A 26,704-nucleotide genomic window follows, 5' to 3' on the forward strand; every position below is an offset into this window, starting at 1 on the left:
AGGGTGTGTGGCATATGCTAATGAGTTATGCTAATGAGTTCCCCTAGCTCTTTTTCTACGAAATGACCCCTGATGACACACATCACTTCCAGAATGAACTCAAAGCTCTTCAAGTCAGCGTGTTGCCTTCATGCAAAGAGGCCGTGTCTTTTGAGCCACTTACTAAGGAGAGATATCTTTTGCCTTCCAAGCACGGAGGACCTCGGCAATATTCTTCTTCACTTCTCCGTTGGGTGTTCTCAGGTCATCAGCAGTGTCTCCGTTGAAGTTTCCACAGGGGCCGCATAATTTCCCTGCCAGGTTCTCTCTGACCCGGACTGTCACCACTCCGTCATGGTGGAGGTGAACTTGCATCTGAGAGGCCTGGTCGATCAAGATGCCATCCTGAACACTTCTCACAGAGATGGCTTGGGAGATCTGGTACGGCAGTCTTCTTGAGCGGCCGTTGACCTGGAACATAGGAAGAGGAGAGTGGGGGAAGAGATGTGGCTTTGAACGAATGTCTCGAACCCAGCAGGAACTGGATGATATCATATGGAAGAACCAATGGTGGTCAAAATAGAGGAAATATTGGAGTCTGCTGTGCATAAACTTGAAACTGCATGTCTGTGGACCACTTAATGCTACCATTTAAACTCATGGGGTTGTAGGATTATTAATTCTTTCTGTGGGTTAATTGGACACATGCTCACCGTGGTCCTCAGCTGTCTCTGTGGTGGCTTCTAATCTGCGGGATGGACTGCCAGAGGACAGAATCCCTTCACTTTTGGTTTTTGGAGCACCCATAGGGAATGCTGAGAAGCAGTGCAAGCCCATAGCCAGGATTTTGTCCTTCGGGGGGGGGGGGCTTTAAATAAGCTGGGGGGCACTGATGTCACAAAAATAACAAATGAAATTTTAAACATTCATGCTTGCCAGTTGCAGCAGGCAGCCGCTCATCCATGGAGGTCTCCCATAGCAAGGCAAGGGGCTCTGGCAGTAACAGGGTGAGGGGGCAGGGATGGGGATGAGGAAGCAAGGGGTGGCAGGGGCAGTGGTGGGCTTGGGCTAGATGGAAATCAGGGGGCCTTGGCAGGAAGTCAGGGGGGCCAGGCCCTGAAATGCCCCCCTGTAGCTACAGGCCTGAAGCAGTGTGCTGTAGTGATTAATGTCAAACCTGGGAGACTGGAGTTCCAGTTAGAATTGCCAGGAAACATCCTGCTGGCCACTCCTGATCCCTGCTACCACTTGGTAGGGGGGGAAATAAGGCAAGAATTGTTGTTGCATCAACAGCATGGTGTCATTTCTGGGGTGAACCCAGAAGGGACGTCGTGCCACTGTAGATTTCAATGGAAACGCTGTAGTTTTACTGCAGAGATTCAGATGAATCCTCAGGATGCTGTGATAGCCCATCTTTCCTGAATTTACCCAGGAAGTTACATCATACCATTGACAGAGAACCTCCCCCCCCCCATCCCTGCCCCCTGATTCTCACTGGATGCCAACCATGAGCTGGCAGTCCTACTTCCCATCCCCACTCAGCTATGGAAGCTTGCTGGGTCACCTTGGGCCAGTCACACTAGCCTAAGTCATAGAGTTTTAGTTAGGAAGATAAAATGGAGACAGGCAACATTGCGAGGGGCTTTGGGTCCCCGTTGGGGGAGAAAAAGTCGGGGCATAAAAATCTGAAAATAAAATGTAAGGCACTCCTTTTCCAATGGGCATTTGGTGCACATTCTGCACTGCTTTGGGGGGTCTGGTGTTATTTTAAATTATGTATGTCTATTGCTTCTCTGTCTTGCAGCTAAGATCGAGTGTAGTGTGTATATCTATTATTCTGACATTTGAAGACTAAGAAAGTTTTTTTTAATGAAAGATGTAACAGAGGTGAATGAAAAGTTCCTAATCTCAGGATGAACATCCCGGCTGTCAGATTGCATCATTCTATAAATTTGTTGCTGGTTCACATAAGCAAATAACAGTGCCATCCTAAGAAGAATTATGCCCTCTGAGCCCACTGATTTAGACTGTGCTAGGGATGGCATTCTATGAGACTCAAGTGAGAGTCAATCATGAAAACGCATGTGGTTAGAGCAGGCCCGTAGCTAACGTGGGGCCCATGGGGCCTGGCCCCCTAGCATTTTTTCCGGGGCCCTCCCTCCCAGGCTGGCCCCAAAGTGCCTCAAATCACCACCTCTGACTTGCCTTCCAGAAAACTGAACACTATGAGTGCCTTGGTCATTACCCCCCTCCACTTGCCCTGGAGCCTGGCAGAGGTGCAGTGCTGCCTTAGGGGAAGGCCAGCTTTTAAGGAGTTCCACTAATCAATTTACAATTAATGTAATTAACTTTGATTTTATTAGCTGGTGGCCCCCACCCGGCCCCCTCCCAAAAAATCCCCTAGCTACGGGGCTGGGTTAGAGGAGGGAGGAGGAGGAAGGAGCCGTACCCAAGGGAAGGACAAGATGGGCCTGGCTATACTGTGTGCCCCATGAAAACCCGGAGTTGTCCCATGGCAGACTTTTCCTTAAAGACCTCTTACCCATGTCCTTCCATTCTTTTTCACGATGACAGTTGCCTCTTGGAAGTGGACGTAGACAGCCTTCCCAGAGATTAAACTCTCCTCCTCCGCATTCTCTTCGATGCGCACTGACACCCTGAACCAGGAGAGGGCGCCTTCATCACAAACAGAGACCACATCATAGACGCCACCACAGCTGTACTGTGCGGAGGCACCGTCAAAAGAGGTGAGATGTGCTCCCGGGGTGAGCTTGCACTGGCCTTCCTGTGTCATACAGCCCCGCACGCCGTCCTTAAGTGCACAGGACTGCTCGGCCGGGCACATGGTTTCCTCACAGGTGAAAAGGCTGGAAGCGGTGCAGGTACATTTCTCAGTGCAGTTTCTTGAGAAGAGGCTCTCTCCTGCCTGTTGGGAAATCTTTCAGTCAGTGAGTATAGTTAGAAGAATGGGAAAGCAGCATGAACATTCCAATACTGATTTTCTCTTTTTGTTACTTACAATGCAGTTTTCAAAATAATTATGTTGGGCCTTTCCATCAGCAAGGATCCATGCTCCGGCTTATATTAAATCAAGATGTAATTTTTAAAAAATAAATGGACAGAGGAAAAAGGTGCAGGGAACTGACAAATGAAACAATAGACAAGATTTTTAAAATGTATGTCTATTGCTTCTCTGTCTTGCAGCTAAGATCGAGTGTAGTGTGTATATCTATTATTCTGACATTTGAAGACTAAGAAAGTTTTTTTTAATGAAAGATGTAACAGAGGTGAATGAAAAGTTCCTAATCTCAGGATGAACATCCCGGCTGTCAGATTGCATCATTCTATAAATTTGTTGCTGGTTCACATAAGCAAATAACAGTGCCATCCTAAGAAGAATTATGCCCTCTGAGCCCACTGATTTAGACTGTGCTAGGGATGGCATTCTATGAGACTCAAGTGAGAGTCAATCATGAAAACGCATGTGGTTAGAGCAGGCCCGTAGCTAACGTGGGGCCCATGGGGCCTGGCCCCCTAGCATTTTTTCCGGGGCCCTCCCTCCCAGGCTGGCCCCAAAGTGCCTCAAATCACCACCTCTGACTTGCCTTCCAGAAAACTGAACAATATGAGTGACTTGGTCATTACCCCCCTCCACTTGCCCTGGAGCCTGGCAGAGGTGCAGTGCTGCCTTAGGGGAAGGCCAGCTTTTAAGGAGTTCCACTAATCAATTTACAATTAATGTAATTAACTTTGATTTTATTAGCTGGTGAGTGAGAGTCAATCATGAAAACGCATGTGGTTAGAGGAGGGAGGAGGAGGAAGGAGCCGTACCCAAGGGAAGGACAAGATGGGCCTGGCTATACTGTGTGCCCCATGAAAACCCGGAGTTGTCCCATGGCAGACTTTTCCTTAAAGACCTCTTACCCATGTCCTTCCATTCTTTTTCACGATGACAGTTGCCTCTTGGAAGTGGACGTAGACAGCCTTCCCAGAGATTAAACTTTCCTCCTCCGCATTCTCTTCAATGCGCACTGACACCCTGAACCAGGAGAGGGCGCCTTCATCACAAACAGAGACCACATCATAGACGCCACCACAGCTGTACTGTGCGGAGGCACCGTCAAAAGAGGTGAGATGTGCTCCCGGGGTGAGCTTGCACTGGCCTTCCTGTGTCACACAGCCCCGCACGCCGTCCTTAAGTGCACAGGACTGCTCGGCCGGGCACATGGTTTCCTCACAGGTGAAAAGGCTGGAAGCGGTGCAGGTACATTTCTCAGTGCAGTTTCTTGAGAAGAGGCTCTCTCCTGCCTGTTGGGAAATCTTTCAGTCAGTGAGTATAGTTAGAAGAATGGGAAAGCAGCATGAACATTCCAATACTGATTTTCTCTTTTTGTTACTTACAATGCAGTTTTCAAAATAATTATGTTGGGCCTTTCCATCAGCAAGGATCCATGCTCTGGCTTATATTAAATCAAGATGTAATTTTTAAAAAATAAATGGACAGAGGAAAAAGGTGCAGGGAACTGACAAATGAAACAATAGACAAGATTTTTAAAAGATAACAGAAACCAAAGCCAGCCTATCCTTGGTTCCCGTAGAATCAATGTGAAAGAGAATGGTCCTCCTGACCTATCCCCTGGAATTTAAAGAGTGAAAATGAGTTTCCCGAGAGAGAGAGTTCCATAGTTTGGGAACCACTATAAGGGAATTGGGCTGTCAGCTCCAGGTTTGGACATTCCTGGAGATTTGGGGGATGGAGCCTGGGGAGGTGAAGTCTGAGGAGGAGAACAGAAGATTATACAGTCCACCCTCCAAAGCAGCCATTCTCTTCAGGAGAACTGATCTCTGTCATGTGAAGATCGGTTGGCATTCTTGGAGATCTCCAGGCCCTACCTGGAGATTAGCAACCTTACTGGGGAGGCTTGGTTTTTTCCCTGGATTGTGCTTTTATTCCAGCCCCCACCCCCCTCACCATCCTCCTGTGCCTTGAGATGTTTATGGTCATTCTGAAGGTGGCACTTGATTGTGCTGTCACTTGCTTAATTTTGACTCCCAGCGGACAACTCCCAATATGTAGACCAGCTATGCCAGCTCTTTAAGACAAAAATGGACAACCGGAACAGAATCTGACCTTGAAGTAGAACCCATTGTGCACACAGCCACATCTATTCAAAGGCACACATGTGTCCCCATCAAATGCATAGCCGTCATTGCACTGGCAGCCTTCAAAACACTTCCCTGTGCACTGGGCTGCAGTGGACAAGCTGGCACAGGTGGAATCACAAGTTGTGGTGCATGTCTCATAGTGGCTGTTGGCTGGACAGGTAAGGGCTGCAGAAAGAGAAAACAGAGGAACACTTATCAATTAGAGTGTGTGTGTGTGTGTGTGTGTGTGTGTGTGTAGTTGTCTGGGACTGGGGTGAGCAGCAGGGTGAACAGCGGAGCAACACAACCCAGCCACGCTGGCAAATATGTTTCCAGGACTGAGCCCTAACTGTTGGCACTGTAAGAATGTAAAAAGGTGGTATTCACATATGTGGTGGGAATGCTTAGAAGTTAAAAAAAATTGGAGAAATATTGTAGGAAAAATGAATAGATTATTTGCGTTGAATATAAACATAGATCTTGATTTAATGTTAATAAGTACAATAGGATCTGAGACAATAGAGAAAAAGCACCAAGAGTTACTGAAAGCAATGGTCCCAGCAGGTAAAGCGGTTATAGCAGCAGGTTGGAAAGATGTAAGTAAGTGGACAGAGAGAAACTGGCTTAACTATCTGTTTGAAATTATCCAATCAGATATAATCTCCATAATTAACCAAGACATGCCGTGGGAAGACAGAAGAGCAACAATCCAAGAGAAATGGACCATATACTGGAGGTGGATGGAAGAAGAACAAAGGAACGACGTTCAGTGGAAGCTCCAAACATTATGCCCCTGGCTGAGAGAAAAGGACTAAAAACAACAGACTGGAGGGAGGGGGGAGGAGGGGGAAAGCTGTCAAAGCACAATGCAATACAAAAATGTACAACCGGAACGATAATAACAATAATAATAAAAATATTTATACAAAAAAAAAAACCCAAACAGCGGAGCAACACAGATGGGTGGTGCCACTGCAGCTGGAGAGGACAGGCCCATGCCCGGGCTCACCCATGCTAACAACCTCCAGGATGGGAAATAGGGTTGCCAAGTCGACTCACCCCTCGGAGCGGGGGAGCCTCGCTGGGGTCCGGGAGTTCTTGATGGATGCGCAGGAAGTGACGTGCTACGTGCTCACATTGGGGGCGTGGCCCAGATTGTCGGGGGGGAAACCATATGGTTTCCCCCCGACGATGTGGGCCACACCCCCAACGTGAGTGCCGTGGCTCTGGTGACGCAGCTTCGGGGGCGGAGTTCCCCCCGGGGCCCGATTCCGCCGCGGAAATCGGGCCTCTGAAACAGGGGATTCCCCACCCCCCGCCCCCATTTGGCAACCCTAATGGGAAAGGGGCCGGGAAAGCAGGCAGAGATGTAGACAGCCCTGACGCCCGGACATCCTGGGAGCCCACCTCCACCGTGTCTGAAGCAGAAACACCAGAGGCACTCTCCTGGGGGGCCAGCAGGGGCCGGGTGTCATCAGGCGGTGGCAACAGCAAGACAGTGGCTGCAGCAGAGGAGATGGCCCCAGCAGCAGGAAGCAGATGGGAGCTGGGAGCTGGGAGTGGTTTGTCCAATGTGCTCCCTGGAGCCAGGCCAGAACAGCCAAGGGCAGGGCAGAGTGGGCAAGGAAGATGCTCGGGTAGGTGGTGGGGCGATGTCTGGGACTGAGCCAGCAGGCTCCGAACCAATCCCCACAACACCAGGGGGAAGGAGAAGGGAAGCAGCCATTCACTGTGGAGGGAGCAGGGTCAACAGGTGGAGGGAGGAAATAAAATGGGGCTCCTGCTGACAGGCTGGTGAGGAAGAGGGCCACTGGGTCCAGGTCATAGAGGGGACCAGATGGCTGAGAGGAGGAGGAAGGTGAAGTAGAACCCACGCCCCTCTCATTCCGAGGCCTTGAAGGAGCCCTTTCTGAGTTGAGGCACTATTGCAGAGGGTGGTCAAACCCCCACCCCCCCAGGGATCAGGGAGAAAAAAGATCAAAAGTTGCAAGATCAAAAGAAATGTGAATGGTATCTTCATCGACTTCCTTTAGACAGCCGATGTGGTTATGCGTAGGGCAAACAGGGCCAGTCCTCCTATAGATTGAAACAAATCCCTCCCCAAGCCATTGAGATGTGTACTGATTGGCAGAAATGCTATGCACAGAAATGCCGGTTGGTCTGATCCATTTTGGTGGGAACATGAGCTAACTGTTATGGTTGGTCAACATTCCTCTCAGGTATACATGGGCAGAGTTACTTCCCCCCCCCCTCACCAACATTTCTCTTGCCTGGAAAAATAAACCAAATGGCAAGATGACAAAAAGAAGACTTATTTTGCCTGGTTAGTTCATGACTGAATTTCAGAAATAATTTTGTTAGTGTGTTAAGTGCCATTAAATTGCAGCAAAATTATGGGGACTCCAGCAAAAGGCTTTCAAGGCAAGTGAGAAGCAGAGGTGGCTTGCTATTTTCTTCCTCTACAGAGTCTTCCTCGATGGTCCTCCTTTCATGTACCTACCCCGCTTAGCTTCTGAGATCTGACAAGACTGGGCAATACTGTGCCACCTTCCCTCCCCGGATCAGTTTAAAGTCCAATATTAAATAATTGGTCAGGTAGTATTTTGATGAGTTAGTTTCCAAATCCACACAGACAAAACACAGGCTAAAGAAAGTTGGGGGGCAATGTAGAAAAGCAGAAGGTGAAGAAGCAATGGAAAGGAAAATAAACAAATTCAACAACAACAACAAAGAATTGAGTTGAAAGCAGTTCTAGGAAAGGGAGGCAACTCTTAACATAGGGGAGGCTGCATGTAATTGGAAGCAGAGCAGTGGGAAGTAATCGTGCATAGTTTCAACCATTATTTCAGGCAGCTCATTTTCTGTCTAGGGGAGTCACCTTTGTGAGAAAATTAGAAAAGGGGATTCATTTTTTAAAAACTTACAACAGAAGGCATCTGTTCTCCAGGATCCAACTTCTGCACCAGCTGCCTGGCACGCAGTGGCATAGGCCTGGACGCTCCGACAGAGGGATTCTCGAGCCCCATCAGCAGCACACAGGTCATACAGGCAGTGCTCAAAGTAGTGAGTGGGGCTCTCCAATCGATGGCAGTCTCTGAATGGGCCCGTCGTAGACAGAATGAGGCCACAGGAGCGTTGGGACTTGTACGGTGCTGTCTTGACAGCATCACAGGTAGGGCATTTCTCCCCACAGTCATCAGAGCAGCTGACACCATCTATGGGGACCTTCCAAGAGGCCCCAAACTCAACCACATTTTGAGCAAGTTCTCCATTAGGGAGCATGAAATCATCACTCTTGTCTCCATTGAAGTTGCCACCCAGACCACACATGTGTCCTTGGTAGGTGCTGGGGACAGACACACGGACATAAGAGAGAGTGTCGTAAAGGATTGTGAAGCCAAAGGAGGACTGGATGATGATATTGTTCCCCTCCTGGGTAATCCAGAGTTTCCCCTCGTCCCTGTTCATTGGCAGTGTGTGTAGCTCTCCATCCACCTGCATCATCGACAACAAGAAATATCAATAGGAGATTAGTTCTGATCTCTCACACAGAGAGACATGTTTGTGCACATGGTATTTTTCACAAATGATCTACATATATGTAGCAGACTGTTACATGCAAGGAACATACCATCGCCTTCCACTTCATTCCTCTCTCAAGGACAACAGTGTGCCCATGAATGGAAACCACAACACTCCTTATGAGAACTGCCGGACCACCATTGGACTTATCGTTTTCCACCAATACTGAGAAGCGCTCCAGCTGAGGATCCTCACTGCACACTTTGGCCAAGGTGTAAGTGCAGGAGCCATGGAAACTGAAACTTCGTCCATCAAAGGAAATGTAATGAGGGTCACCAGATGCTATAGTTGTTCCGTATCCCACTGGATGGCAGCCTTGGATGCCATTTTCCACCTTGCATTCCTCATGTGATCCGCAGGAGAACTTTTCACACTCAACCTCCCCATGGTGCGTGCAGTGACATTTCGCGCTGCAAGAAGTGTCAGGGTAGAATTCTTCTCCTCTCTTGTAGTATCTGCCATGGTGCACACAGCCACACTCTGCAAGAGGGACACACTGACCCCCACTGAGGACAAATCCAGAATCACAAAAGCATCCTTCGGTGCAACCAGACTCACATGTTGTTTTAGTAAAAAGGCTGTTGCAGGTTTCAGGGCAGCCGTTTCCACAGAGTTCATAATGGGAATTACGTGGACAGGGAAGGCCTGGAAGGAGAGAATAAGGAGAATTCTGCTGATCTTTGGACTGTCATGCTAGCAAGATCTGTAGTCAAGACACTAGAGCCCTTTATATAAAATGCACACTTTCCAGTGTGATATGCATGACAAGCCATTTGGATTAGCATTTCTAAATGCAATCTTTTTTTCCCCCCGAGCCCGAGGGGGATAAAAAAGGTACCAGTACTTATCTGTAGAATTGTGCCAATTTCCACCAATTTAGCCCCTCCCTCTGCAGAACCCCACGAGGATATTTCTGAGGAGTTCCTTCTCTCTTTCTCTGGAAGGGAGGGGTGGGCTGGTGTGATCAGACACAACTGCAGGTGAGTTGTGGGGGTGGTGGTGGTGTTTGTTTCCCTTGCGCAAAAACGAGGAATCACACCTCCACACTGAGGGCTCCCTATGGAGTCTGCGATGATGCGTATACTGCGAAGGGGGAAGAGAAACAACGGCACGGAGTCGGGATGGCCTGATCAGACCATCCCGATGGCATGAGAGTGTTCTTGAGTGATCAGACAGGGGAAACTCTATCCGTGGCCCGTCGCAACCAGAGCCGGACTTTCCTCAGTGTCCTTTAACTTCGCTTCTGTGGCAGAGCAGCATGTAGGGTTGCCAACCCCCACCCCCAACACCCACAGCCAGCCATCTCTCTCCCTTTAAGTGTGTGGAACCCGTGTTTCCTCCCAAGCCCTGCCAGCTTCATGCTCTTAAAAGGAAAATGCGGCTGCTCTTAAAGGGGAAACGCCAGCTCCTACATTTAAAAGGGAAACGCTGGCTCCTTTAAGTGCAGGGAACTGCCGTTTCTGGAGATCCGGCGCACGGGTGGGTGGGGGGAGGGCGGATGTCCCCAACGTGACGTCATCACATCGGGGATGCCCCGCCCCCTCCAGGAACGCCCCCAAAATCCCCCACTGGAGGTGGAAGATGGACTTGGCAACCCTAGCAGCATGGGTTGCTGACGACTGTTGGACCTTTCCCAGATGTTGCTGTCTGATCATCCCCTTTAGATCTATCAGGCTTTCGCAGCTATGTCAGATCTAAAGGTGCGTGTGATCACAGCCTAAAGTTTAAATTCCCAATGGAAGCTAAGAACATGCTACTAGGTGTACCAGTTTGGTGTAGTGGTTAAGTGAGCGGACTCTAATCTGGGAGAACAGGGTTTGATTCCCCACTCCTCCACTTGCACCTGGCTGGATGACCTTGGGCAAGCCATAACTCTGGCACAGCTGTTCTTGAAAAAGAGCAGTTTCTGTCAAGAGTTCTCTCAGCCCCACCTACCTCACAAAGTGTCTGTTGTGGGGAGGGGAAGGGAAAGGCGTTTGTAAGCCGCTCTGAGACTCCTTTGGTAGTGAAGGGCGGGGTATAAATCCAATCTCCTCCTCCCCCCTCCTAATAAACTGCCATGCTACTAGGTGCCTAATAAACTGCCAAAATTTTTAGAAGACCTATTCAAATACAGGTTACAGTGGCTAGAATGATCAGCTCAGCAAAATGAAAACTAGATGTCTGTCCACACTTAGAAGACTGGGAAAATAAAATTGCATATGCAATAACGGCAAAATTAACATCCTATTTGAGAAACAGGTCAAATACGAAATTTGAGGAGAGATGGAGTGTGTATTATGTGTACTATGCCAGGAAACCAATCTAGACTGAGAAGCAGTTTAAAACATTATATACAAAGGTATGTTAATGAGATAGAAGCAGAATAAGAATTTGTTTTAAATTTAATATTTTGAACATAAATATGTGCAGGGAACTGGACTTTGGGGAGAGCATCTTTTCCTAATTTCATTATTATGAGATATATATCTGCAAAAATTAACAGTGAGCATGCAATTAATTGTAAAACTGAAGAAACCAATGATGTAGTTGCAAAATAGATATGAAGTTTGAAATTTAAGCTGTTGAATATAAATGTACCCCAACAGAAGTAAGGACTATTATATTTTACAGATAATAATTATAATGAAGGGGACGTTGGAGAGAAATATTTTCTGTTTCATACATTCTGTCAAATATGATCGTTCTTGATATGCATAATTATGTTATATAATCCCCTTGTTTCCTTTCTGTATCCTTTCTCTGTTACTATTATTCTGTTTTTTAAAAAATAAAAGATATATTTATAATGTAGGGGGATCATTTCTAATATAAGGTAACTTAGTCAGCTCTATTAAGTTATATTGTAATGTGTTAGAAATTAAACGTTAGACCCGCTTTTGGGCACCTTCCGTTATTACCTACTTGAGCCTTAACTGAAAATATGACATTAATCGACCAAGTTTCCTGGAGTAATATAATATGGATTTCTTTAAAAACCATCAGCATCAGATTTTGGGGCTGTAGACATTCAACCACCTATATTCCAGGATAATACCTTCACTTGAGATGCATAGAGTCAATCGTGTGTTATCTCCGTAATAATGTCTTGTTTGCATACAACACAGACATTGTTATTAGATTTACATACTGTCACTTCAGGCTATACAGGTAAAAGTACCTCTGTTCCTTTGTCAATGTTCTCATAAAACTGAGAGTTAGTAATCAGTTCAGAAGGGGAAATAGGTATGTCAACTACACTTTCATCTTTAAAAAGGTTGTTTGGTAATTGGGAAGACCAACTGAATGTTTTTAATCTTGTTGTCAACTGCCCACAATACTGCATTGTTAGGAGAAGGGCAGGTTAAACATTTTACAGTAAATAAATTGGGATCCTTGTCACATATATCTGAACTATTTAAAAAATAAATTGCATACAGAGCTGCCTTATACTGAATCAGACCATTGGTCAATCAAAGTCAGTACTGTCTACTCAGACTGGCAATGGCTTTCCAGGGTCTCAGGCAGAGGTCTTTCACATCACCCACTGCCAGATCTTTTTAACTGGAAACGCTGGATATTGAACCTGGGAAGTTCTGCATGCCAAGCAGATGCTCTGCCACTGAGCCACAGCCCCTCCCCTAAATTAACCCCAAGTATGGGATTAAGTTAAATTGGGATCTCTTCCACCTTAGTTTCTAACGACTTCACAGGAGGCGACACTTACTGCAGAAGGAAGCCGATCTCCATTGCCCAACCCGGATGCCCTGAGCTTGGCAAGCTGTCGCGTAGGCACTGATAGCGCTACAGAGAGTGTCATGGTGACCCTTGTACAGGCAGGTGTCAAAGATGCAGTCATCAAAGAAGGATGTTGGGTCAATGGCTTCATGGCACTGCCTGAATGGTCCATCTTTTCGAATGAGGACCCCGCAGTATTTGTTACTCTTGTAAGGTTCTTTCTCTTCCTCCCCGCACACTTGGCAGTTACTGGTACATCCCGCTGAGCACCCGGGGACATCCTTCACTTTCCAGCTATCTGCAAATTGGATTTCATCAGCTGTCTGAGTTCCATCCTTCATGGCGAAGTCGTCTCCGGGATCCTGATTGGCATTGCCGCAGAGTCCACAGATCGCATTGGCATAAGTGTTAGGTATGATGACCCTGGCGTAGCTGTACCAGTCAAAGCTGACTCTCAGATCAAAGTCTGTTTTGATGAAGCCATGGACTCCACTGATGTAGACCTTCAGCTTATCTTCATAGGAGAAGGGCAGGTCCACAAAGACTCCGTTGACCTAGGAGACAAGCCAAAGAGACTGTCAGAGTTTTAGGGTTGTTTTTTTTTAAGTGGACTAAAACACTCATATTCTGACCTGCATAGCCCAGGCCACCCAATCTCATCAGATCTAGGACACTAAACATCCCAATACTTGGATGGCAGGCCACCAAGAAAGTGAAGGATACAGTTTGGTGTAGTGGTTAAGTGTGTGGACTCTAATCTGGGAGAACCGGGTTTGATTCCCCACTCCTCCACTTGCACCTGCTGATGTGACCTTGGGTCAGTCACAAGCTCTGGCACAGCTGTTCCTGAAAGAGCAGTTTGTGTCAGAGTTCTCTCAGCCCCACCCACCCCACAGGGTGTCTGTTGTGGGGAGGGGAAGGGAAAGGAGTTTGTAAGCCGCTCTGAGACTCCTTCAGGTAGTGAAGGGTGGGGTATAAATCCAATCTCCTCCTCCTCCTCTTCTTCTTCTACACAGAGGCAGGCAATGGCAGATCACCTCTGAACATCTCCTGCCTGCCTTGAAAGCCCCAAGGAGTCACTGTAAATTGGCTGCAGCTTGACAGCAAAACACACACACACACACACACGTGGATTTTTGTTACTTAACATTAACTTGCCGAACATGGTCAGAGGATGGCATAGGGGGAGAGAAAAAGTGTTTCAGCTCATTTACCTGCCATATATGGATGAAGCCCTTGCCAGTACAACCCTAAGCACTTAGAAGTGTGCATGCACACAAAAGCCTATACCAAGAATTAAACTTCGTTCATCTTAAAGGTGGCACTGTACTCAAACTTTGTCCATTTAGAAGGGTGTTAATGATTGCATCGCAAACCTCCTTAGCCTATCCACTTCCTACCTGCCAGTGATGGACAGTTTTCCAGGCTCCAAGCCTTATGCAAGGTTTGTCCCAATCTTGCTTTACCCTTGGCTTCCCCTTGCTTCATTTTCCCACTGTTTCTTTAGTCCTCAGCTGGCAGAATGGCTCGTTTATGAACTTTCTCAGGTCCCTGCTTTCCAGTTCATGCCTATGCTGTCCCATTTTCTTAGCTATGCTATCTTTTGGCTAGCCTGCCTAGGGCCGCTGCCTTCCTCTGTACCTCATTTAAAAGACCTTTGGCCATGTGCGCTCTAAGGTTGCTTTCTTTATATCTTTCTCCTTGTTGTTTTACTTCCCTTGTTCTTTGAAGCTTTTCCTTAAGCCTCCTTTCCTCAGGTTCCTGTGGCTGCTGTTTACTGCCTACTTAGTCCTCTCCATTCAGCCACCTTACCGCTGTCCCCCTTACCCCTCAATTGTTCTGCCAACTGGGACATCTTTCAAGACTTCATGTTGACTCAGAAAACTATTAGTGTTTCCAGAACCTATGCAGGAGCTGCAACCAAACTGACAACAGTCCCTTTTCTCTCAGAGCTGAACAGACTGACAATGTTCCCTTATCTCAGAGAGGGTGACCAGTAAATATTCTGACATATTTGTTTCTTGAGAAGTTGGAATGTTCAAAAACATTCCAAGTTAGCCAGTGCCACATTCTATAGAAGAGAGAGAGAGACAGAGAGAGGAAGAGAATCAGGAGGACCCCCAAAATTGTATTCTAAATTAAAGTGTGCATAAGAAGGAATGAAAATCAAAATAGCAACCAGTGTTTCTTGCACAAAGTTTGATCTCCATATAAGAGAAAGGACATGTGAGTGTTTGTAACATAAGAAGGATGGTGTACCTTTTTGAACTAAAATATAAGGTGCTCCCTGATCTTTGTAAGTACAGTAGAAAATGTGCTAGGTAGGGTTGTTTTTATGTTAAGGAAAAATAATAATCAGCAAATGTTCCCTCTCTCTTACATGCACACACAGACAAAGACAGTGAGCACGAGAGAGAGCATTTAAAATACCCAGATTTTCTCACACCCCAGCTTTTGTACCTGAATCTTGCGTGGATATTCTTGGCTCAGGCTGATGGTCATGTCGTAGACCTCCAGAGTCACCACTTTGGTGTAGGACACTGCTTTGCTGCCTCGGTTGTTATTCTGCACCGTGACCAAAAATGGGGTGAGGGCAGGGTCTTTGGAGCAGACGCCTGCCATCTGATAAATGCAGGTTCCCATGAAATCAAATTTCTTTCCATCAAAAGAGGTGTAGTGAGGATCTCCAGTTCCAATGCAAGTTAAGTGGCTGAAGGTATGACAGCCCCGGACTCCATTGACCACGGTGCATTTCTGGTCGGCCTTGCAGGATGACTTAAGGCACACCGCCTTGCCGAGCTTTGGGTCACACTTGCAGCGAGAATGACAGCCCTCATCCGCCCAGAACTCCTCCCCTGGATGGTAGCTGATGCCGTTGTGGGTGCAGTTGCACGTGTCCATTGGGACACATTGCTCACCATCTCGGACGTAGCCCTCGTTGCACTGGCAGATGTCTGCACAGGTATCCTCACAGGTGAGGGGAGCCTTCCGGTCAGAACAAGTAGCCGGGCAACCATTTCCACAAATCTCATAGTGGCTGTTCTCGGGGCAGGGCATTGCGGTCGATTCAGGACCTGAATGAAACAATGAACAAAACAGCCCAGGTGAATTCCCAAACATTTAAGCCTTTCAAGACACCTTCATTCCCGAGTTAAATTGTTAATCTGGAATGGTTGTTTACAGTCTACTATCCAAAAGCAGACACAGTGCAATCCTAAGCAAAGTTACACCTCTCTAGTCCATTGACGTCAATAGGTTGGATCCTGTCTAAAATTTCTTCCTGAACAAGGGGGACTTCCACCCCCCAATTTATTTTTTAATTATTTATTTACATCATTTTATACCGCCTTTTCATCCAAGTAGGGCCCTCAGTACCACCCTCCTACTCCTTGTCCTCCTTCAAAGGTGTCCTGGGGTTCCCCCATCTCCTCTGCAGCAGCATTTGGGGGAGCCTGAACAAGGGGGACTCACCCCCCCAATTTATTTTCAATTTATTTTTTAATTATTTGTTCACAACATTTTATACCACCTTTCCATCCAAGTAGGGCCCGCAGTACCACCCTCCTACTCCTTGTGCTCCTTCAAAGGTGTCCTGGGGTTCCCCCATCTCCTCTGGAGCAGCATTTGGGGGAGCATGACTCCTTCTTACCAGGCCATGGACTCAGAGTTGGAACCAATCACAGTGTCGGGGGGGGTTGGGAGGGGCCCTGGCCCAACAGAGGTGCCTGGTGACAAAGGTCAGCATTGCTAGAGGCCACCCTGCATTGTCAGGCAGGTGTAGTTTTCTGTACAGGAAGCACAGTTTCTCATAACCTTAAACAACAGAGGTGCCTGGTGACGAAGGCCAGCATTGCTAGAGGCCACCCTGCATTGTCAGGCAGGTGTAGTTTTTTGTAAAGGAAGCACAGCTTCTCATAACCTTAAACATATCTACAGCCTCAAAAGTGAGAAGGAACATCCATGATGCAGGCTGAGTTACAGCCATTCATCTAGCACATTTCTGTCTCCCAACAAGGCCATAACACCCCTTAAATGTCCAAAACATTATTCAGGGCTCTTTTTGTAGAAAAAGCCCAGCAGGAACTCATTAGCATATTGGGCCACACCCCTGACAGCACAGCTCATTAGCACATTAGGCCGCACCCCCATGTTACCAGAAGTGTGCTTATCCAGCTACACCCACCTTTTGCTTGTTATTCTGTTTACCTTGTTTGTTGTCCAAACCCAGAGCTTTTTTGTAGAAGGAACTCCTTTGCATGTTAGGCCACACACCCCTAATGTAGCCAATCCTAATGAGTTCCTGCTGTTGGGTGTGGCCTATTATGCTAATGAGTTCCTGCTGGGCGTGGCCAACTTGGGAGCCAGCCGGAACTCCGACCCTGTGCGTTCCTGCCCAAAAATAGCCCTAATTATAATAGTATGGTATACCCAACCTCAAAGGAAGGAATTAGGTGTAGATGCTGAGAACAAGGATAACTGTCTGTTTAAACCACATGGAATTAATTACCAGATGAGGACAGAGGTGGGGGAGCGAAACCGTAGCCTTCGTACTCTTTGCCACCAAAGACCAAGACACCAAAGGGAGTTTCAGGATGCTCTAAGGACAGCGACTGGGCTTCTGCTTCCAAGTTGTATGTGCCCCATGAATAGAGCGTCCCAGGAACTGCTCTCCACTGAATGCCATGGATAGGTTGCTTATCTTTAGTCATGCTGAGTGTTGCAGATCTTTTTGCGATGAGAACGACACTGTTCTCAAAGTTGCTTATCCTGTCAACATGGTAAGATTGGCCATAGCTTGTTATGGCCGGGATGTTGATGAGGAACGGATCAAAGACCCTCTTTCTGCTGTTGATGCCGGTGAAGAAGAAAAGGACCTGGATTCCAGCATCGGCAGAGATGTAAAGTGCCTGAGGGAATCTGACATCAAACTTCCTGACTTCCCCAGCCACCATGTCCAGAGATCTTTTTCGAGTCCCCTGCTGATACTCGACATGAGTATTTTGGGCGGCAACGACATATGCAATGTCTGAATCAGTTTGGAAGAAGATGGGGGGGACAATGAATGAAGTGCCCCAGCCAGAGACTGGCAGTAGCTGTTCAACAACATGATCACAGTATGAGTTTTCTAGAACACAGACGTGCCCACTCAGGACTGCCACAGGATTCACCGACCGTATCATGGTCCCAGACAGATCACCTAAGCTTTGAAGCTGGATGACCTGTAGAGCCTCGAGAGAAACACGGAGTATGCTCCCTGCAGGATGTGACCGTCCATTGAACGAAACCTCTGCTTTCAAATAAATATCAACTGTTGTTGGAACTTGCCCCCCTATGATTGCAAATTCTTTTAAGTATTTTGTTGATTCGCTCCCAGATGGGGTTACCACGTAATATACCGTGCCAAGCTCTTGTGCTGGGTACACTGTCATGGTTCCCACAGAATATAACTTTCTGTACACTAGGACAACAGAAATGTCATTTTCTGCTTGAATCAGAATGGAATGGTCGGATGTGCTGCTGCCTCTCACTTCTGCAGACTCTGGGATCTCCACAGGCAACATTTCCCCCTTTGTAAGTGAATAACTTTTCCGGTTTGGAGATTTGTTCATTCTCACATTGACTCTGGTAGACTCGTGGTCACTGGTGATGAACAGCTGGAAGCTTGAAGGAGGGGAGTGTTTTGGGTCATAATTCTCCATGAGAGCAGTGATGAATTCTCGACCGTAGAATCCTGCTCTGCAATGACCTGCGGAGACCAAAACAAAAAGAAATAAGAATGTGTGTGTGTGTGTGTGTGATGTGCTCTCAAATGGCTTCCAACTTATGGCAACCCTATGAATTAATGACCTCCAAAACGCCCTATCATTAGACCCACTAAAGAAGCCTAACCAATACCAAAATGAAGAGAGACACCATTTCCCACCATTCCCCCTGAGCGTATATAGGGGGAGCTATACGGGGAGAAAGGAGATTATATAGAAAAGAATCAATGTCTAATCAATGTCTAATCAGTGGGCGATTCTGCATCTAGCATTCGCTCCCCATTTTCTCAGCTGGGAGGGGAAAGTGCAGCTTGGGAGCATACACACGTGTAAAGTTCTGGGTGTGTATCTGCACTCTTGTCAGAGGTCATTTCGGGGCGGATCGCGGAGGATCGCAGTTCCCCTGGGTGAGGTGCGAGGGGGCGGGGCACACGACGAAGCCCCGCCCCTTGCGTCCGGCCGCTTGCTTCCAGCCCTCATTCAGCCAGGAAGAGGCAGGAGAAGAGGGAGGGTAAGTTGCTTCCTCCCTGCCTCTCCCCACCCCTGCCTGCCTGGGGCCAGGGAGGGCCTTGGCGGGGCTTCCTCGCACTCCCGCCGGCCTTGCAGGTCTACCGCCGGGCCCCTGATGTCAGGGGGTGTGGCATATGCTAATGAGTTATGCTAATGAGTTCCCCTAGCTCTTTTTCTACAAAACTACCCCTGACTCTTGCTAATGTGCTTTATTTATAGTCTGGCTTTCTCACAGGCTCGAGAAGGGTGGCCAGGCTGACTCAAGTGCTGGGGGGTGGGGCGGCGCAGCATTGCACATGTGATGATGTCACTTCTGAGGAAAACCCAGACTTGATGGCAGTAGCTCCAGGAATTGCCAGAAGTGATGTCATCGCACTCATAATGCCAATGAGGGTTTTTTTTTACTCCCCTCCCGGCCTTCAAAGTGGTAGCAGGAAAAGGGAGCTCAGGGCGGGGGCTCTCCTGACCCAACTAGGGGCTTGGCACCCCTAGACACAAGGCAGATGACAAAATTTAGTAATGCAATAGGAAGAGTAAGAAGGTTATAATAAACGTAGTAATAAGACTGGAATACAAGAAAACCATGCGATAAAAAAAGAGTATAAGGAACGTCATAAGAAATGCAAAATCCGAATGAAAGAAATTAGGAAACGATGCAGTAAAAACTAGGAAGAATCCCATTAAGAGAGGAGCTATACATGCAACATGGAGTTCCTGAAGCTGAGAAATCCTATTCAGTAGCAGAAACTATGGATGTGAAGCATGGGACTTTAAACAGGATACCGCACTTTCCTCTTCAAGGACAAGTCGGGTGGCCTGGACTTTCCTGATCTTCTTCTTTTATATTATGAGGCCACACAGTTATCCCCTTTAGTGAGAATTTTAATATCGGAAATTCCCCCGAAATGGCAAGATATAGAAGAAATGAAAAGCAACTCAATACCCATCAAAATACAAAAATCAACCTACTCTTCAATGCTGGCAAAAAACTATAGCCTAACCACAAGGGCCAATACACATGACCTGACACGTTTCTGCCCTATTGGGGGCTTCTTCAGAGGTCAAACAATATTGAGGTACACATAACTTAAATACATATTGCAATAAGATAACCAATAAGTGAATATTGGACTAGGAAGAGAAAGGCTGTAGAGAAAAGAGATAAAAAGAATATTGAATATGAATAATCAAATATTTTTTTAACTTACAATGTGATAAAAATGGCTATATTACTTACTTAAGCAGCAAGATATCATCACGCTGGCCACGTTGTGGGGGGGACACTCTGTGAATCGAGGGAAAACTCTATGGTTTTCCCTCGAGTCACTGTGCCCCTGCCCCCATCGTGGGCGACGCGATGACGTCACTTTCCGGTGACGTCATTGTGGCACGCACGGGGAGACTCCCGACGGAGCCAGGAATCCCCCCGCTTTGCGGGTAAGTCGACTTGGCAACTCTAAAGATAACCAAGTGAATAATGGACCAGGAAGAGGAAGGTTAAGCAGCAAGATCTAAAGACACCTGACAAAGATGTTTGTGAGGCCTCAAAAGGTGAAAGTCATGTGTCTGGCCGGTTCTCCCAAGTTAGAGTCCGCACACTTAACTACTACACCAAACTGGCCTGTTTTTATTTCTTTTTTAAGTCCCTGTTTTTATTTTTTATTTTTTTATTTTTGGCTTGTATTCCGCCCTTCCCACAAGTGGGCTCAGAGTGGATGACAGCAAAGAATCCACAACAGAAGTTAAAACATTTCACAATAAATATTTCACAATATACATAAATGTGAACTAGTATATTTCACAATTAAAAATAAGCTACAAACTAAAGACAGATAGCACTGCAGTTTAGCATAATAACCTCAAAAACTGGAGCCGCTAGGCCAGTGATGTCGAACCTTTTAGAGGCCAAGTGCCCAAACTGCGACCCAAAACCCACTTATTTATCGCAAAGTGCCAACACGGCAATTTAACCTGAATACTGAGGTTTTACTTTAGAAAAAACAACCCATACATTAACTTAAGATGATCCAAACAAAGTAAGTAAAGCAATCCCAAATGCTTTCATTTACTTAAAATTATTTGGCAGAGAATTCGACACTTTAATGGTGGTCTGGGCCTGGCTGGGGTGATGGCACGTGTGCCCACAGAGAGGGCTCTGAGTGCCACCTCTGGCATCTGTGCCATAGGTTTGCCACCACTGCACTAGGCCGTAGGCCAGACGGTCTTCATCTGATGAGCCATTCAAAGATGGAAGGTTCAGCAAGGGAGGCCAGTAGATGGAATAATTGGGCACCAAAGGCCTGCCAAAACAGCTGCGTTTTACAGGCCCTGCAGAACTGAAATAGGTCCCACAGGGTCCTGATCCCTGGTGGGAGCATGTTCTATCAGGCTGGGACCAGGACAGAAAAAGCCCTGGCCCTGATTGAAACTAAGCAGATGTCCTTTGGGTCGGGGACAACCAGCAAATGTTGGTCTGCTGAATGCAAGGCCCTCCAGAGCTCTCAGTGAGGCTTACTCACAGGACAGTGTCCTTGAGCCTGGAGCCTCAGTCCCTCTCATTTCCACCCTCTGTAAAGAAGCAGCCATCATTACTGTGCATTCAGCCCTTGCTGCTAGAGCTCAGTCGCTGCTGTACTACCAATGCAATCCAAAGCAGACTTACACCTCCACTGAGGTCAGTGGGTTTAGATGAGTGTAAGTCTGCCATTAGAGGCCACGGTGGCTCAGAGGTTAAGACGCTGAGCTGCAGACTGAAAGGTCTGTAGCGTGGCAGTTCAAGACCCGAGTGCCACGTGACGGAGTGAGCTCCCGTCTCTGGTCCCAGATCCTGCCAACCTAGCAGTTCGAAAGCAAGAAATTGCAAGCAGATAAATAGGCACTGCTTTGGTGGGAAGGTAACAGCGTTCCGTGCGCCTCAGCATCTAGTCATGCCGGCCACGTGACCACGGAGACGTCTTTGGATAGCGCTGGCTCTTTGGCTTGGAAACGGAGATGGGCACCACCCCCTAGAGTAGGATTTGACTGGCTTTGGAGCAAAGGAAACCTTTACCTTTTCGACTGTGCTTAAGACTGTTTCAGGGGGTAGCCATGTTGGTCCGCAGTAGAACAGCTAGATTCCAGCCCAGTAGCACCTGGGAGATCAACAAAATGTTTGGGGTATGAGCTTTCAAGGGCCAAAGCTCCCTTTGTCAGGTACCCCAGAAATCTTGTTGGTCTGCTCAGGATTGTGCAAAGCAGGTGGTTCCCGTGGCTGCAGTGAAACATGCGATTGCTAAATAGTTGAAGCAAATGAACTATTGCACAATGTTTGTGAAATTCTCAGCGATTAAACAAAGGCATTATTTGGATCCAAGTAGAATTGTTGCGGGGAAAGGGAGGGCTGCTTGTATCCAATTTCATGGTCACATCAAAAGGGGGGGGGGATAGAGCTAATTCGTTCCTTTCTAAGTGCTGTTTTTTCATTGTGTAGCGATAGAAATATCTGACTTTGGTCCTTGCAATGTTGCATATGCATTGCGTTCTTTGCTAATTCGTGTAGAATATTGATCTGTTTCTTTCTGGACTAACTGAAATAAGGGAATGCAAATATTTATACAACTTTTTAAAGGCGGGAGCTCACGTTGTGTGGACATAAGGGCTTATCTTTTGGAGAGTGTAAAGAATATGGGGAGATTTCCCGGCAGGGAAGTATGAAGCCACAAGCTCACTGGAGAGCGAAGGAGGACCTGAAGATTCACTCACCGCTCAGCAGCACCAACCCAGTCAAGAGGAGCAGGGCCCTCAGCATCGCCATGGCTGCAAAACAAGGAGGGTTTTTTTGTTTTTTTAATAAATTTATTTTTCAATTTGTTTCCATTTTTCATTCCACATATTCGTACCACTCTTATACATTTCATAAGATAACATTTTTCTCTCTTCTATAACATTGTCCTCTTCTAACTAGCCTAAATTCATATTCAAACTATCTTCTTTCTCTTCAGCCAGTCGTAAATTATTCTCCACCTGTCCCAGAAAAGTTCTTCCGATTTATTTTGTAACTCTATGTTTAATTTGTCCATTTCTGCAACTTCCAGGATTTTATACTTAAGTTCTTTTATAGATGGTATACTATTAGTTTTCCAACGCTTTGCTATCAATATTCTTGCCGCTGTTAAAATATAGGTAATTATATGGTTGTGTTCTTTTATTGTGTCCGGTATCACGTTAAGTAGATATGTTTCAGGAATTAACGGGATATTAGTTTTTAGAAGGTCTAAAAATATTTTATATATTTTTTCCCAAAAAGTTGAGGAAGCCAGGGTGAGAAGATGAAACAGGAGGCCAATGGCCCTTTAGGGATGGACAATGTTTATTTACATGACTCAGAGCTCACTTCATTGGATGCATTGAAGCGTGAATGAATCAGGCTGGTTTATGGACACACCAGAAAGGGAGGGTGGGCTATGACAAGGAGAGAACACCTTAATGTTTGCACAAGCGTCTAGGACCCCCTTGGCGTGTCAACTGATATGGACATTTCAGAACAAAGTGCTGTTTTTGGCAGAAAGAAGCTTTATGCCTTTACAGAAGGAAGGTTTTCTCACCATGAGAAAGTGACAGACAGGGCCGTAGGCAGCCGGGGACACAGCAGGTGGTGCCCCCTATCACACCAGGGGCACCACTATCAAAATGCCCCCCCCCAAAATTCCCAACCCCTTTGCCGTCACACTCCAGATGTGGCAGCTGGAGAAGACGGCAAGGTTGCCCGGCTCATGGCTGCTTCTGAGGCTCCCGCGGCAGCTGTGCTGGGCAAGGCGAGCGTGGCCAGGTGCCCGCTGGTGCTCCGGAAGGGGAAGGGACGGAGGGGAGCCAGGGTGGCAGGGTGGCAGGGGAGGAGGCGAGGAGCTCCCTCCTGGGAGAGGACAGGACACATTTTTCCTTTGTCCACAGCACTGAAAGGATTAAAACCGCCAAACTGCTTGCTGGAGAGGCCAAGCAAGGGATGGGGGGGTGCGGAAAGGAGGAAAGGCTCTGTTCCTTTGTGGCTGGGTGGGGAGGGTTTTGCTTTTGCAGGCAAAAGATGATGGGAAGGCTGCAGAGAATTTAATTAGATCCATTCATTAAATTAGTGCACCTTACCCGCCCCCCCAAAATTCCTGGCTACGGGCCTGATGAGAGAAAATATGGATCCATTATTTTTAAAGCTCATTTGGAATCCGGCAGGATATCAAAGGCCACGGGCTGGGTGAAAGGACTCATAGAGCTCAAGTTAGAGGTGATAAAAAACCTCTTTAAGCAGCACCTGCTACACAGACACCACGATCAAGACTTCAGATTAGATACAAAGCAGTTTGATCCTGGTTTTGTCCTACAAGCTTGGCTTCTCTGTCCTGGGAAAAGAAATCAGCCAGAATCCTGTTGCAGGTCTTGCTACATTTATACAGGGCTAGAAACAGATACTGGTTTTTAGGGGGGGTGGGACTTTGTAAAGAAGTTTCCCAGGATTTTGTACCATTTCAAAGTCGGTTTGGCCAGATGTGAGCAAGAAACCTCTGATTGTGGCTCAGTGACAAGGCATCTGATATATGTGCAGGAAGTCCCAGGTGTGAACCCTGGCGTCTCCAGTTAGATCCTGGCAGCAGGTGATATGAGACCCCGGAGAGCTGCTGCCAGTCTGAGTAGACAATACTGACTTTGATGGAGCCAGGGGTCTGATTCAGTATAAGGCAGCTGCATGTATCCAGAGAGTGGGTGGTCCTGGTGTGAAAGCCTGCCATGGACTGTGGATCTAGGCTACTCCCAGTCAGAGTAGGCAATGCGAGGGTCTGACTTAGTTGGAGGCCGCTTCATTTGTATACGTTTCACCAAAAAGCAAAGCTTCTCTCAAATGGTTCCAACTCCCTTATTATTTGAGCCCCCCCCCCAAAAAAAAATTGGTGTGCAGTTTTTCCTGGCCAAATAGGAAGCTGTCATAAAATCACAGAACATGCAATTAAAGCAGACCACAGCATAATGGAATCACAATACGTCCAGATCAAATAAACACATTAAGTGATCAAGCTATAGCAATATAAAATACAATGCAAAAAATATAACCACCATAAACACAGTGTCTACCTGTTGTCTCCAGAGCCATTTTAAAAAATAAAGTTTTTTTTTAATCACCTTTCTTAAATTCAAGTGAACTTTCTCCTAAGGGAACCCAGGGACATCATTCTTAGTTGCAAATCCCATCATATCGGAAGCTGAGCTCTTTCTTATACTCAGAGATAAAGCTGGGGCAATTGAAGCAGAACCTCTTTGGATAGAGGATGATGTGGAAGAATGGATTTCCTTGCATGCTAGAGGACATTTAGGGTTGTAAAGATTTGAATCTTTTGGTTTTGGATAGGGCTGGCACTCTGCTCCGAGCCAGCTGACAGTGCAATCTGATGCAGAGAGGTGAGTATAGAGGATGATGTGGAAGAATGGATTTCCTTGCATGCTAGAGGACATTTAGGGTTGTAAAGATTTGAATCTTTTGCTTTTGGATAGGGCACTCAAAAAATAACTGGAAAGCAATGGTGTGGGATTCTAGAGAATCAGATAAACGGCACTCTGCTCCAAGCCAGCTGACAGTGCAATCTGATGCAGAGTTACTCCAATTTAAGCTGATTGGAATCAGTGGTTTTAGACTGCAGTAATTTTGCATAGGATTGCACTGTTAATTTCTGAGATCTTGGGTTGGGAAGAAGATGCCACTGAGTGGCAACCGACTGATGGCAATTCCTTCCACAGGGCATTCCAGGCAAGAGATGAGCAGAGGTGGTTTGCCACTCCCTTCCTCTGCGTAGCAGCCTCAGTCTTCTTCGGTGGTCTCCCATCCAAGTACTGACTGCAGCTGACTCTGCTTGTCTCCCAAACCCTGACAAGCTTGGGCCAAACTGGACAAAGGAGCTGATGTGAGAAACAAGGAAAGGAAGGAGGTTATGGCCCTTGCAAAGCAAAAGGGACAGAAATCATAGCTAAAGAGCTAGGTTTGCTTTCCACTGCAGGGAATATTTGCAGGATCTCTGCCTCTGATCATTAAATGGAGTTTAGGTGGATAGTTGCTTGGCTCAGAGGGCACATATGATCAGAGTTTGGCTCAGCAAGCATAGCTGAATAGTACCAGACGGCAATAATCTCTTACCTTTGGTAGCCCAGTCTCGAATTGACAAAGTGAGGCTCTGCCCCACTCTTCGTATCACTCTCAGCTACTCATTCACTTTTATAGTGAAAAGGAGCCAAGTCCCAGTTCCATGGAACTCACCAGGAAATGCCAGCAAATCCATAAGACACAAAGGTTATGGAACAAGCAAACCTAAGAGCCAAAGAATAGGAGGTCTAAAGCCAGCCTATCAAAAGCTCTGGGCTAAAGCTCATCGCCTTTAGACGATTGGAATGCAAGGACTGGCTTTGGTCCTAGAGGCTGTAGGGGATGGTCCTGGGCAGGCCCCAATGCTCTCTTTGTTAAGCCAGGATCCAAGAATATTTGTATCTCCCTGGTGTTCCACGGAACTCTCTACAATTTTAATTTATGAAGCAGAACTGGAGGTCACGGAGATAGTTCACTGACCACTTGCTATAACATAACAACATTCCTTACACAGGATTAAGTGAGGCATTCAACTGTACTGGGATTTTAAAAAATCCTTTCTATATGTATGAGAAGACCCCGAAAATCACGTATAAATTGAAAAGTGTAAATTTAGACCCGTAAGCAACAAAAATGTTCCATAGCAGTGGTCAGCAGCCTTTTACCATTTAAGAGCCAAACTGTGACAAAACTGAGAGCAGGAGATCAACAAAGAGCTAGTATAAGAAAGCCTGTTTGCATTACTGAACATATACAACTTAGCATAAATGATAATTAACAAATTGATCAATGTCTTGGTTTGGGAAGAAGAAGATGCTACTGAGTTGCAGGTTTCTTCAGCCCAAACACTGATTGGTGTGAGTCCTTTGTTTAAGAAATGGCACATAATCAGGGCTCTTTTTGTAAAAAAAGC

At 46.7% G+C, this 26,704-nt stretch overlaps 2 protein-coding genes and 1 long non-coding RNA gene across 3 annotated transcripts in view; all 3 read right to left on the reverse strand.

Annotated features, from left to right (window-relative positions):
* The window catches only part of LOC107109593 (IgGFc-binding protein-like), a 3,527-nt gene extending 626 nt beyond the window's left edge, over positions 1 to 2,901 (reverse strand). The window contains exons 1-2 of the mRNA XM_015410258.1: positions 2,522 to 2,901; positions 164 to 450 (exon numbers count right to left, since the gene is read on the reverse strand). Coding sequence (XP_015265744.1) covers positions 164 to 450; positions 2,522 to 2,824 — 590 coding nt within the window. The 5' untranslated portion in view covers positions 2,825 to 2,901. The remainder of the gene's footprint in view (positions 1 to 163; positions 451 to 2,521) is intronic.
* A 987-nt stretch (positions 2,902 to 3,888) lies between these two features.
* On the reverse strand, positions 3,889 to 17,697 carry LOC107109587 (IgGFc-binding protein-like). Its single transcript, XM_015410251.1, has 7 exons — positions 16,931 to 17,697; positions 14,884 to 15,497; positions 12,413 to 12,977; positions 8,756 to 9,351; positions 8,049 to 8,619; positions 5,111 to 5,310; positions 3,889 to 4,287 (listed from the first exon to the last, which is right to left on the reverse strand). The coding sequence occupies exons 1-7, from the start codon at positions 17,601 to 17,603 to the stop codon at positions 3,889 to 3,891; spliced, it is 3,618 nt and encodes a 1,205-aa protein (XP_015265737.1). The 5' UTR covers positions 17,604 to 17,697.
* A 236-nt stretch (positions 17,698 to 17,933) lies between these two features.
* Positions 17,934 to 25,915, reverse strand: LOC107109596. Its single transcript, XR_001482484.1, has 3 exons — positions 25,846 to 25,915; positions 22,437 to 22,490; positions 17,934 to 18,169 (listed from the first exon to the last, which is right to left on the reverse strand). It is a non-coding gene; the product is annotated as an uncharacterized LOC107109596 (long non-coding RNA).
* Between the last annotated feature and the right edge of the window lie 789 nt (positions 25,916 to 26,704).

This window comes from Gekko japonicus, unplaced genomic scaffold (assembly GCF_001447785.1).
Source record: "Gekko japonicus isolate JY-2015 unplaced genomic scaffold, Gekko_japonicus_V1.1 scaffold1267, whole genome shotgun sequence".
NCBI lineage: Eukaryota > Metazoa > Chordata > Lepidosauria > Squamata > Gekkonidae > Gekko > Gekko japonicus.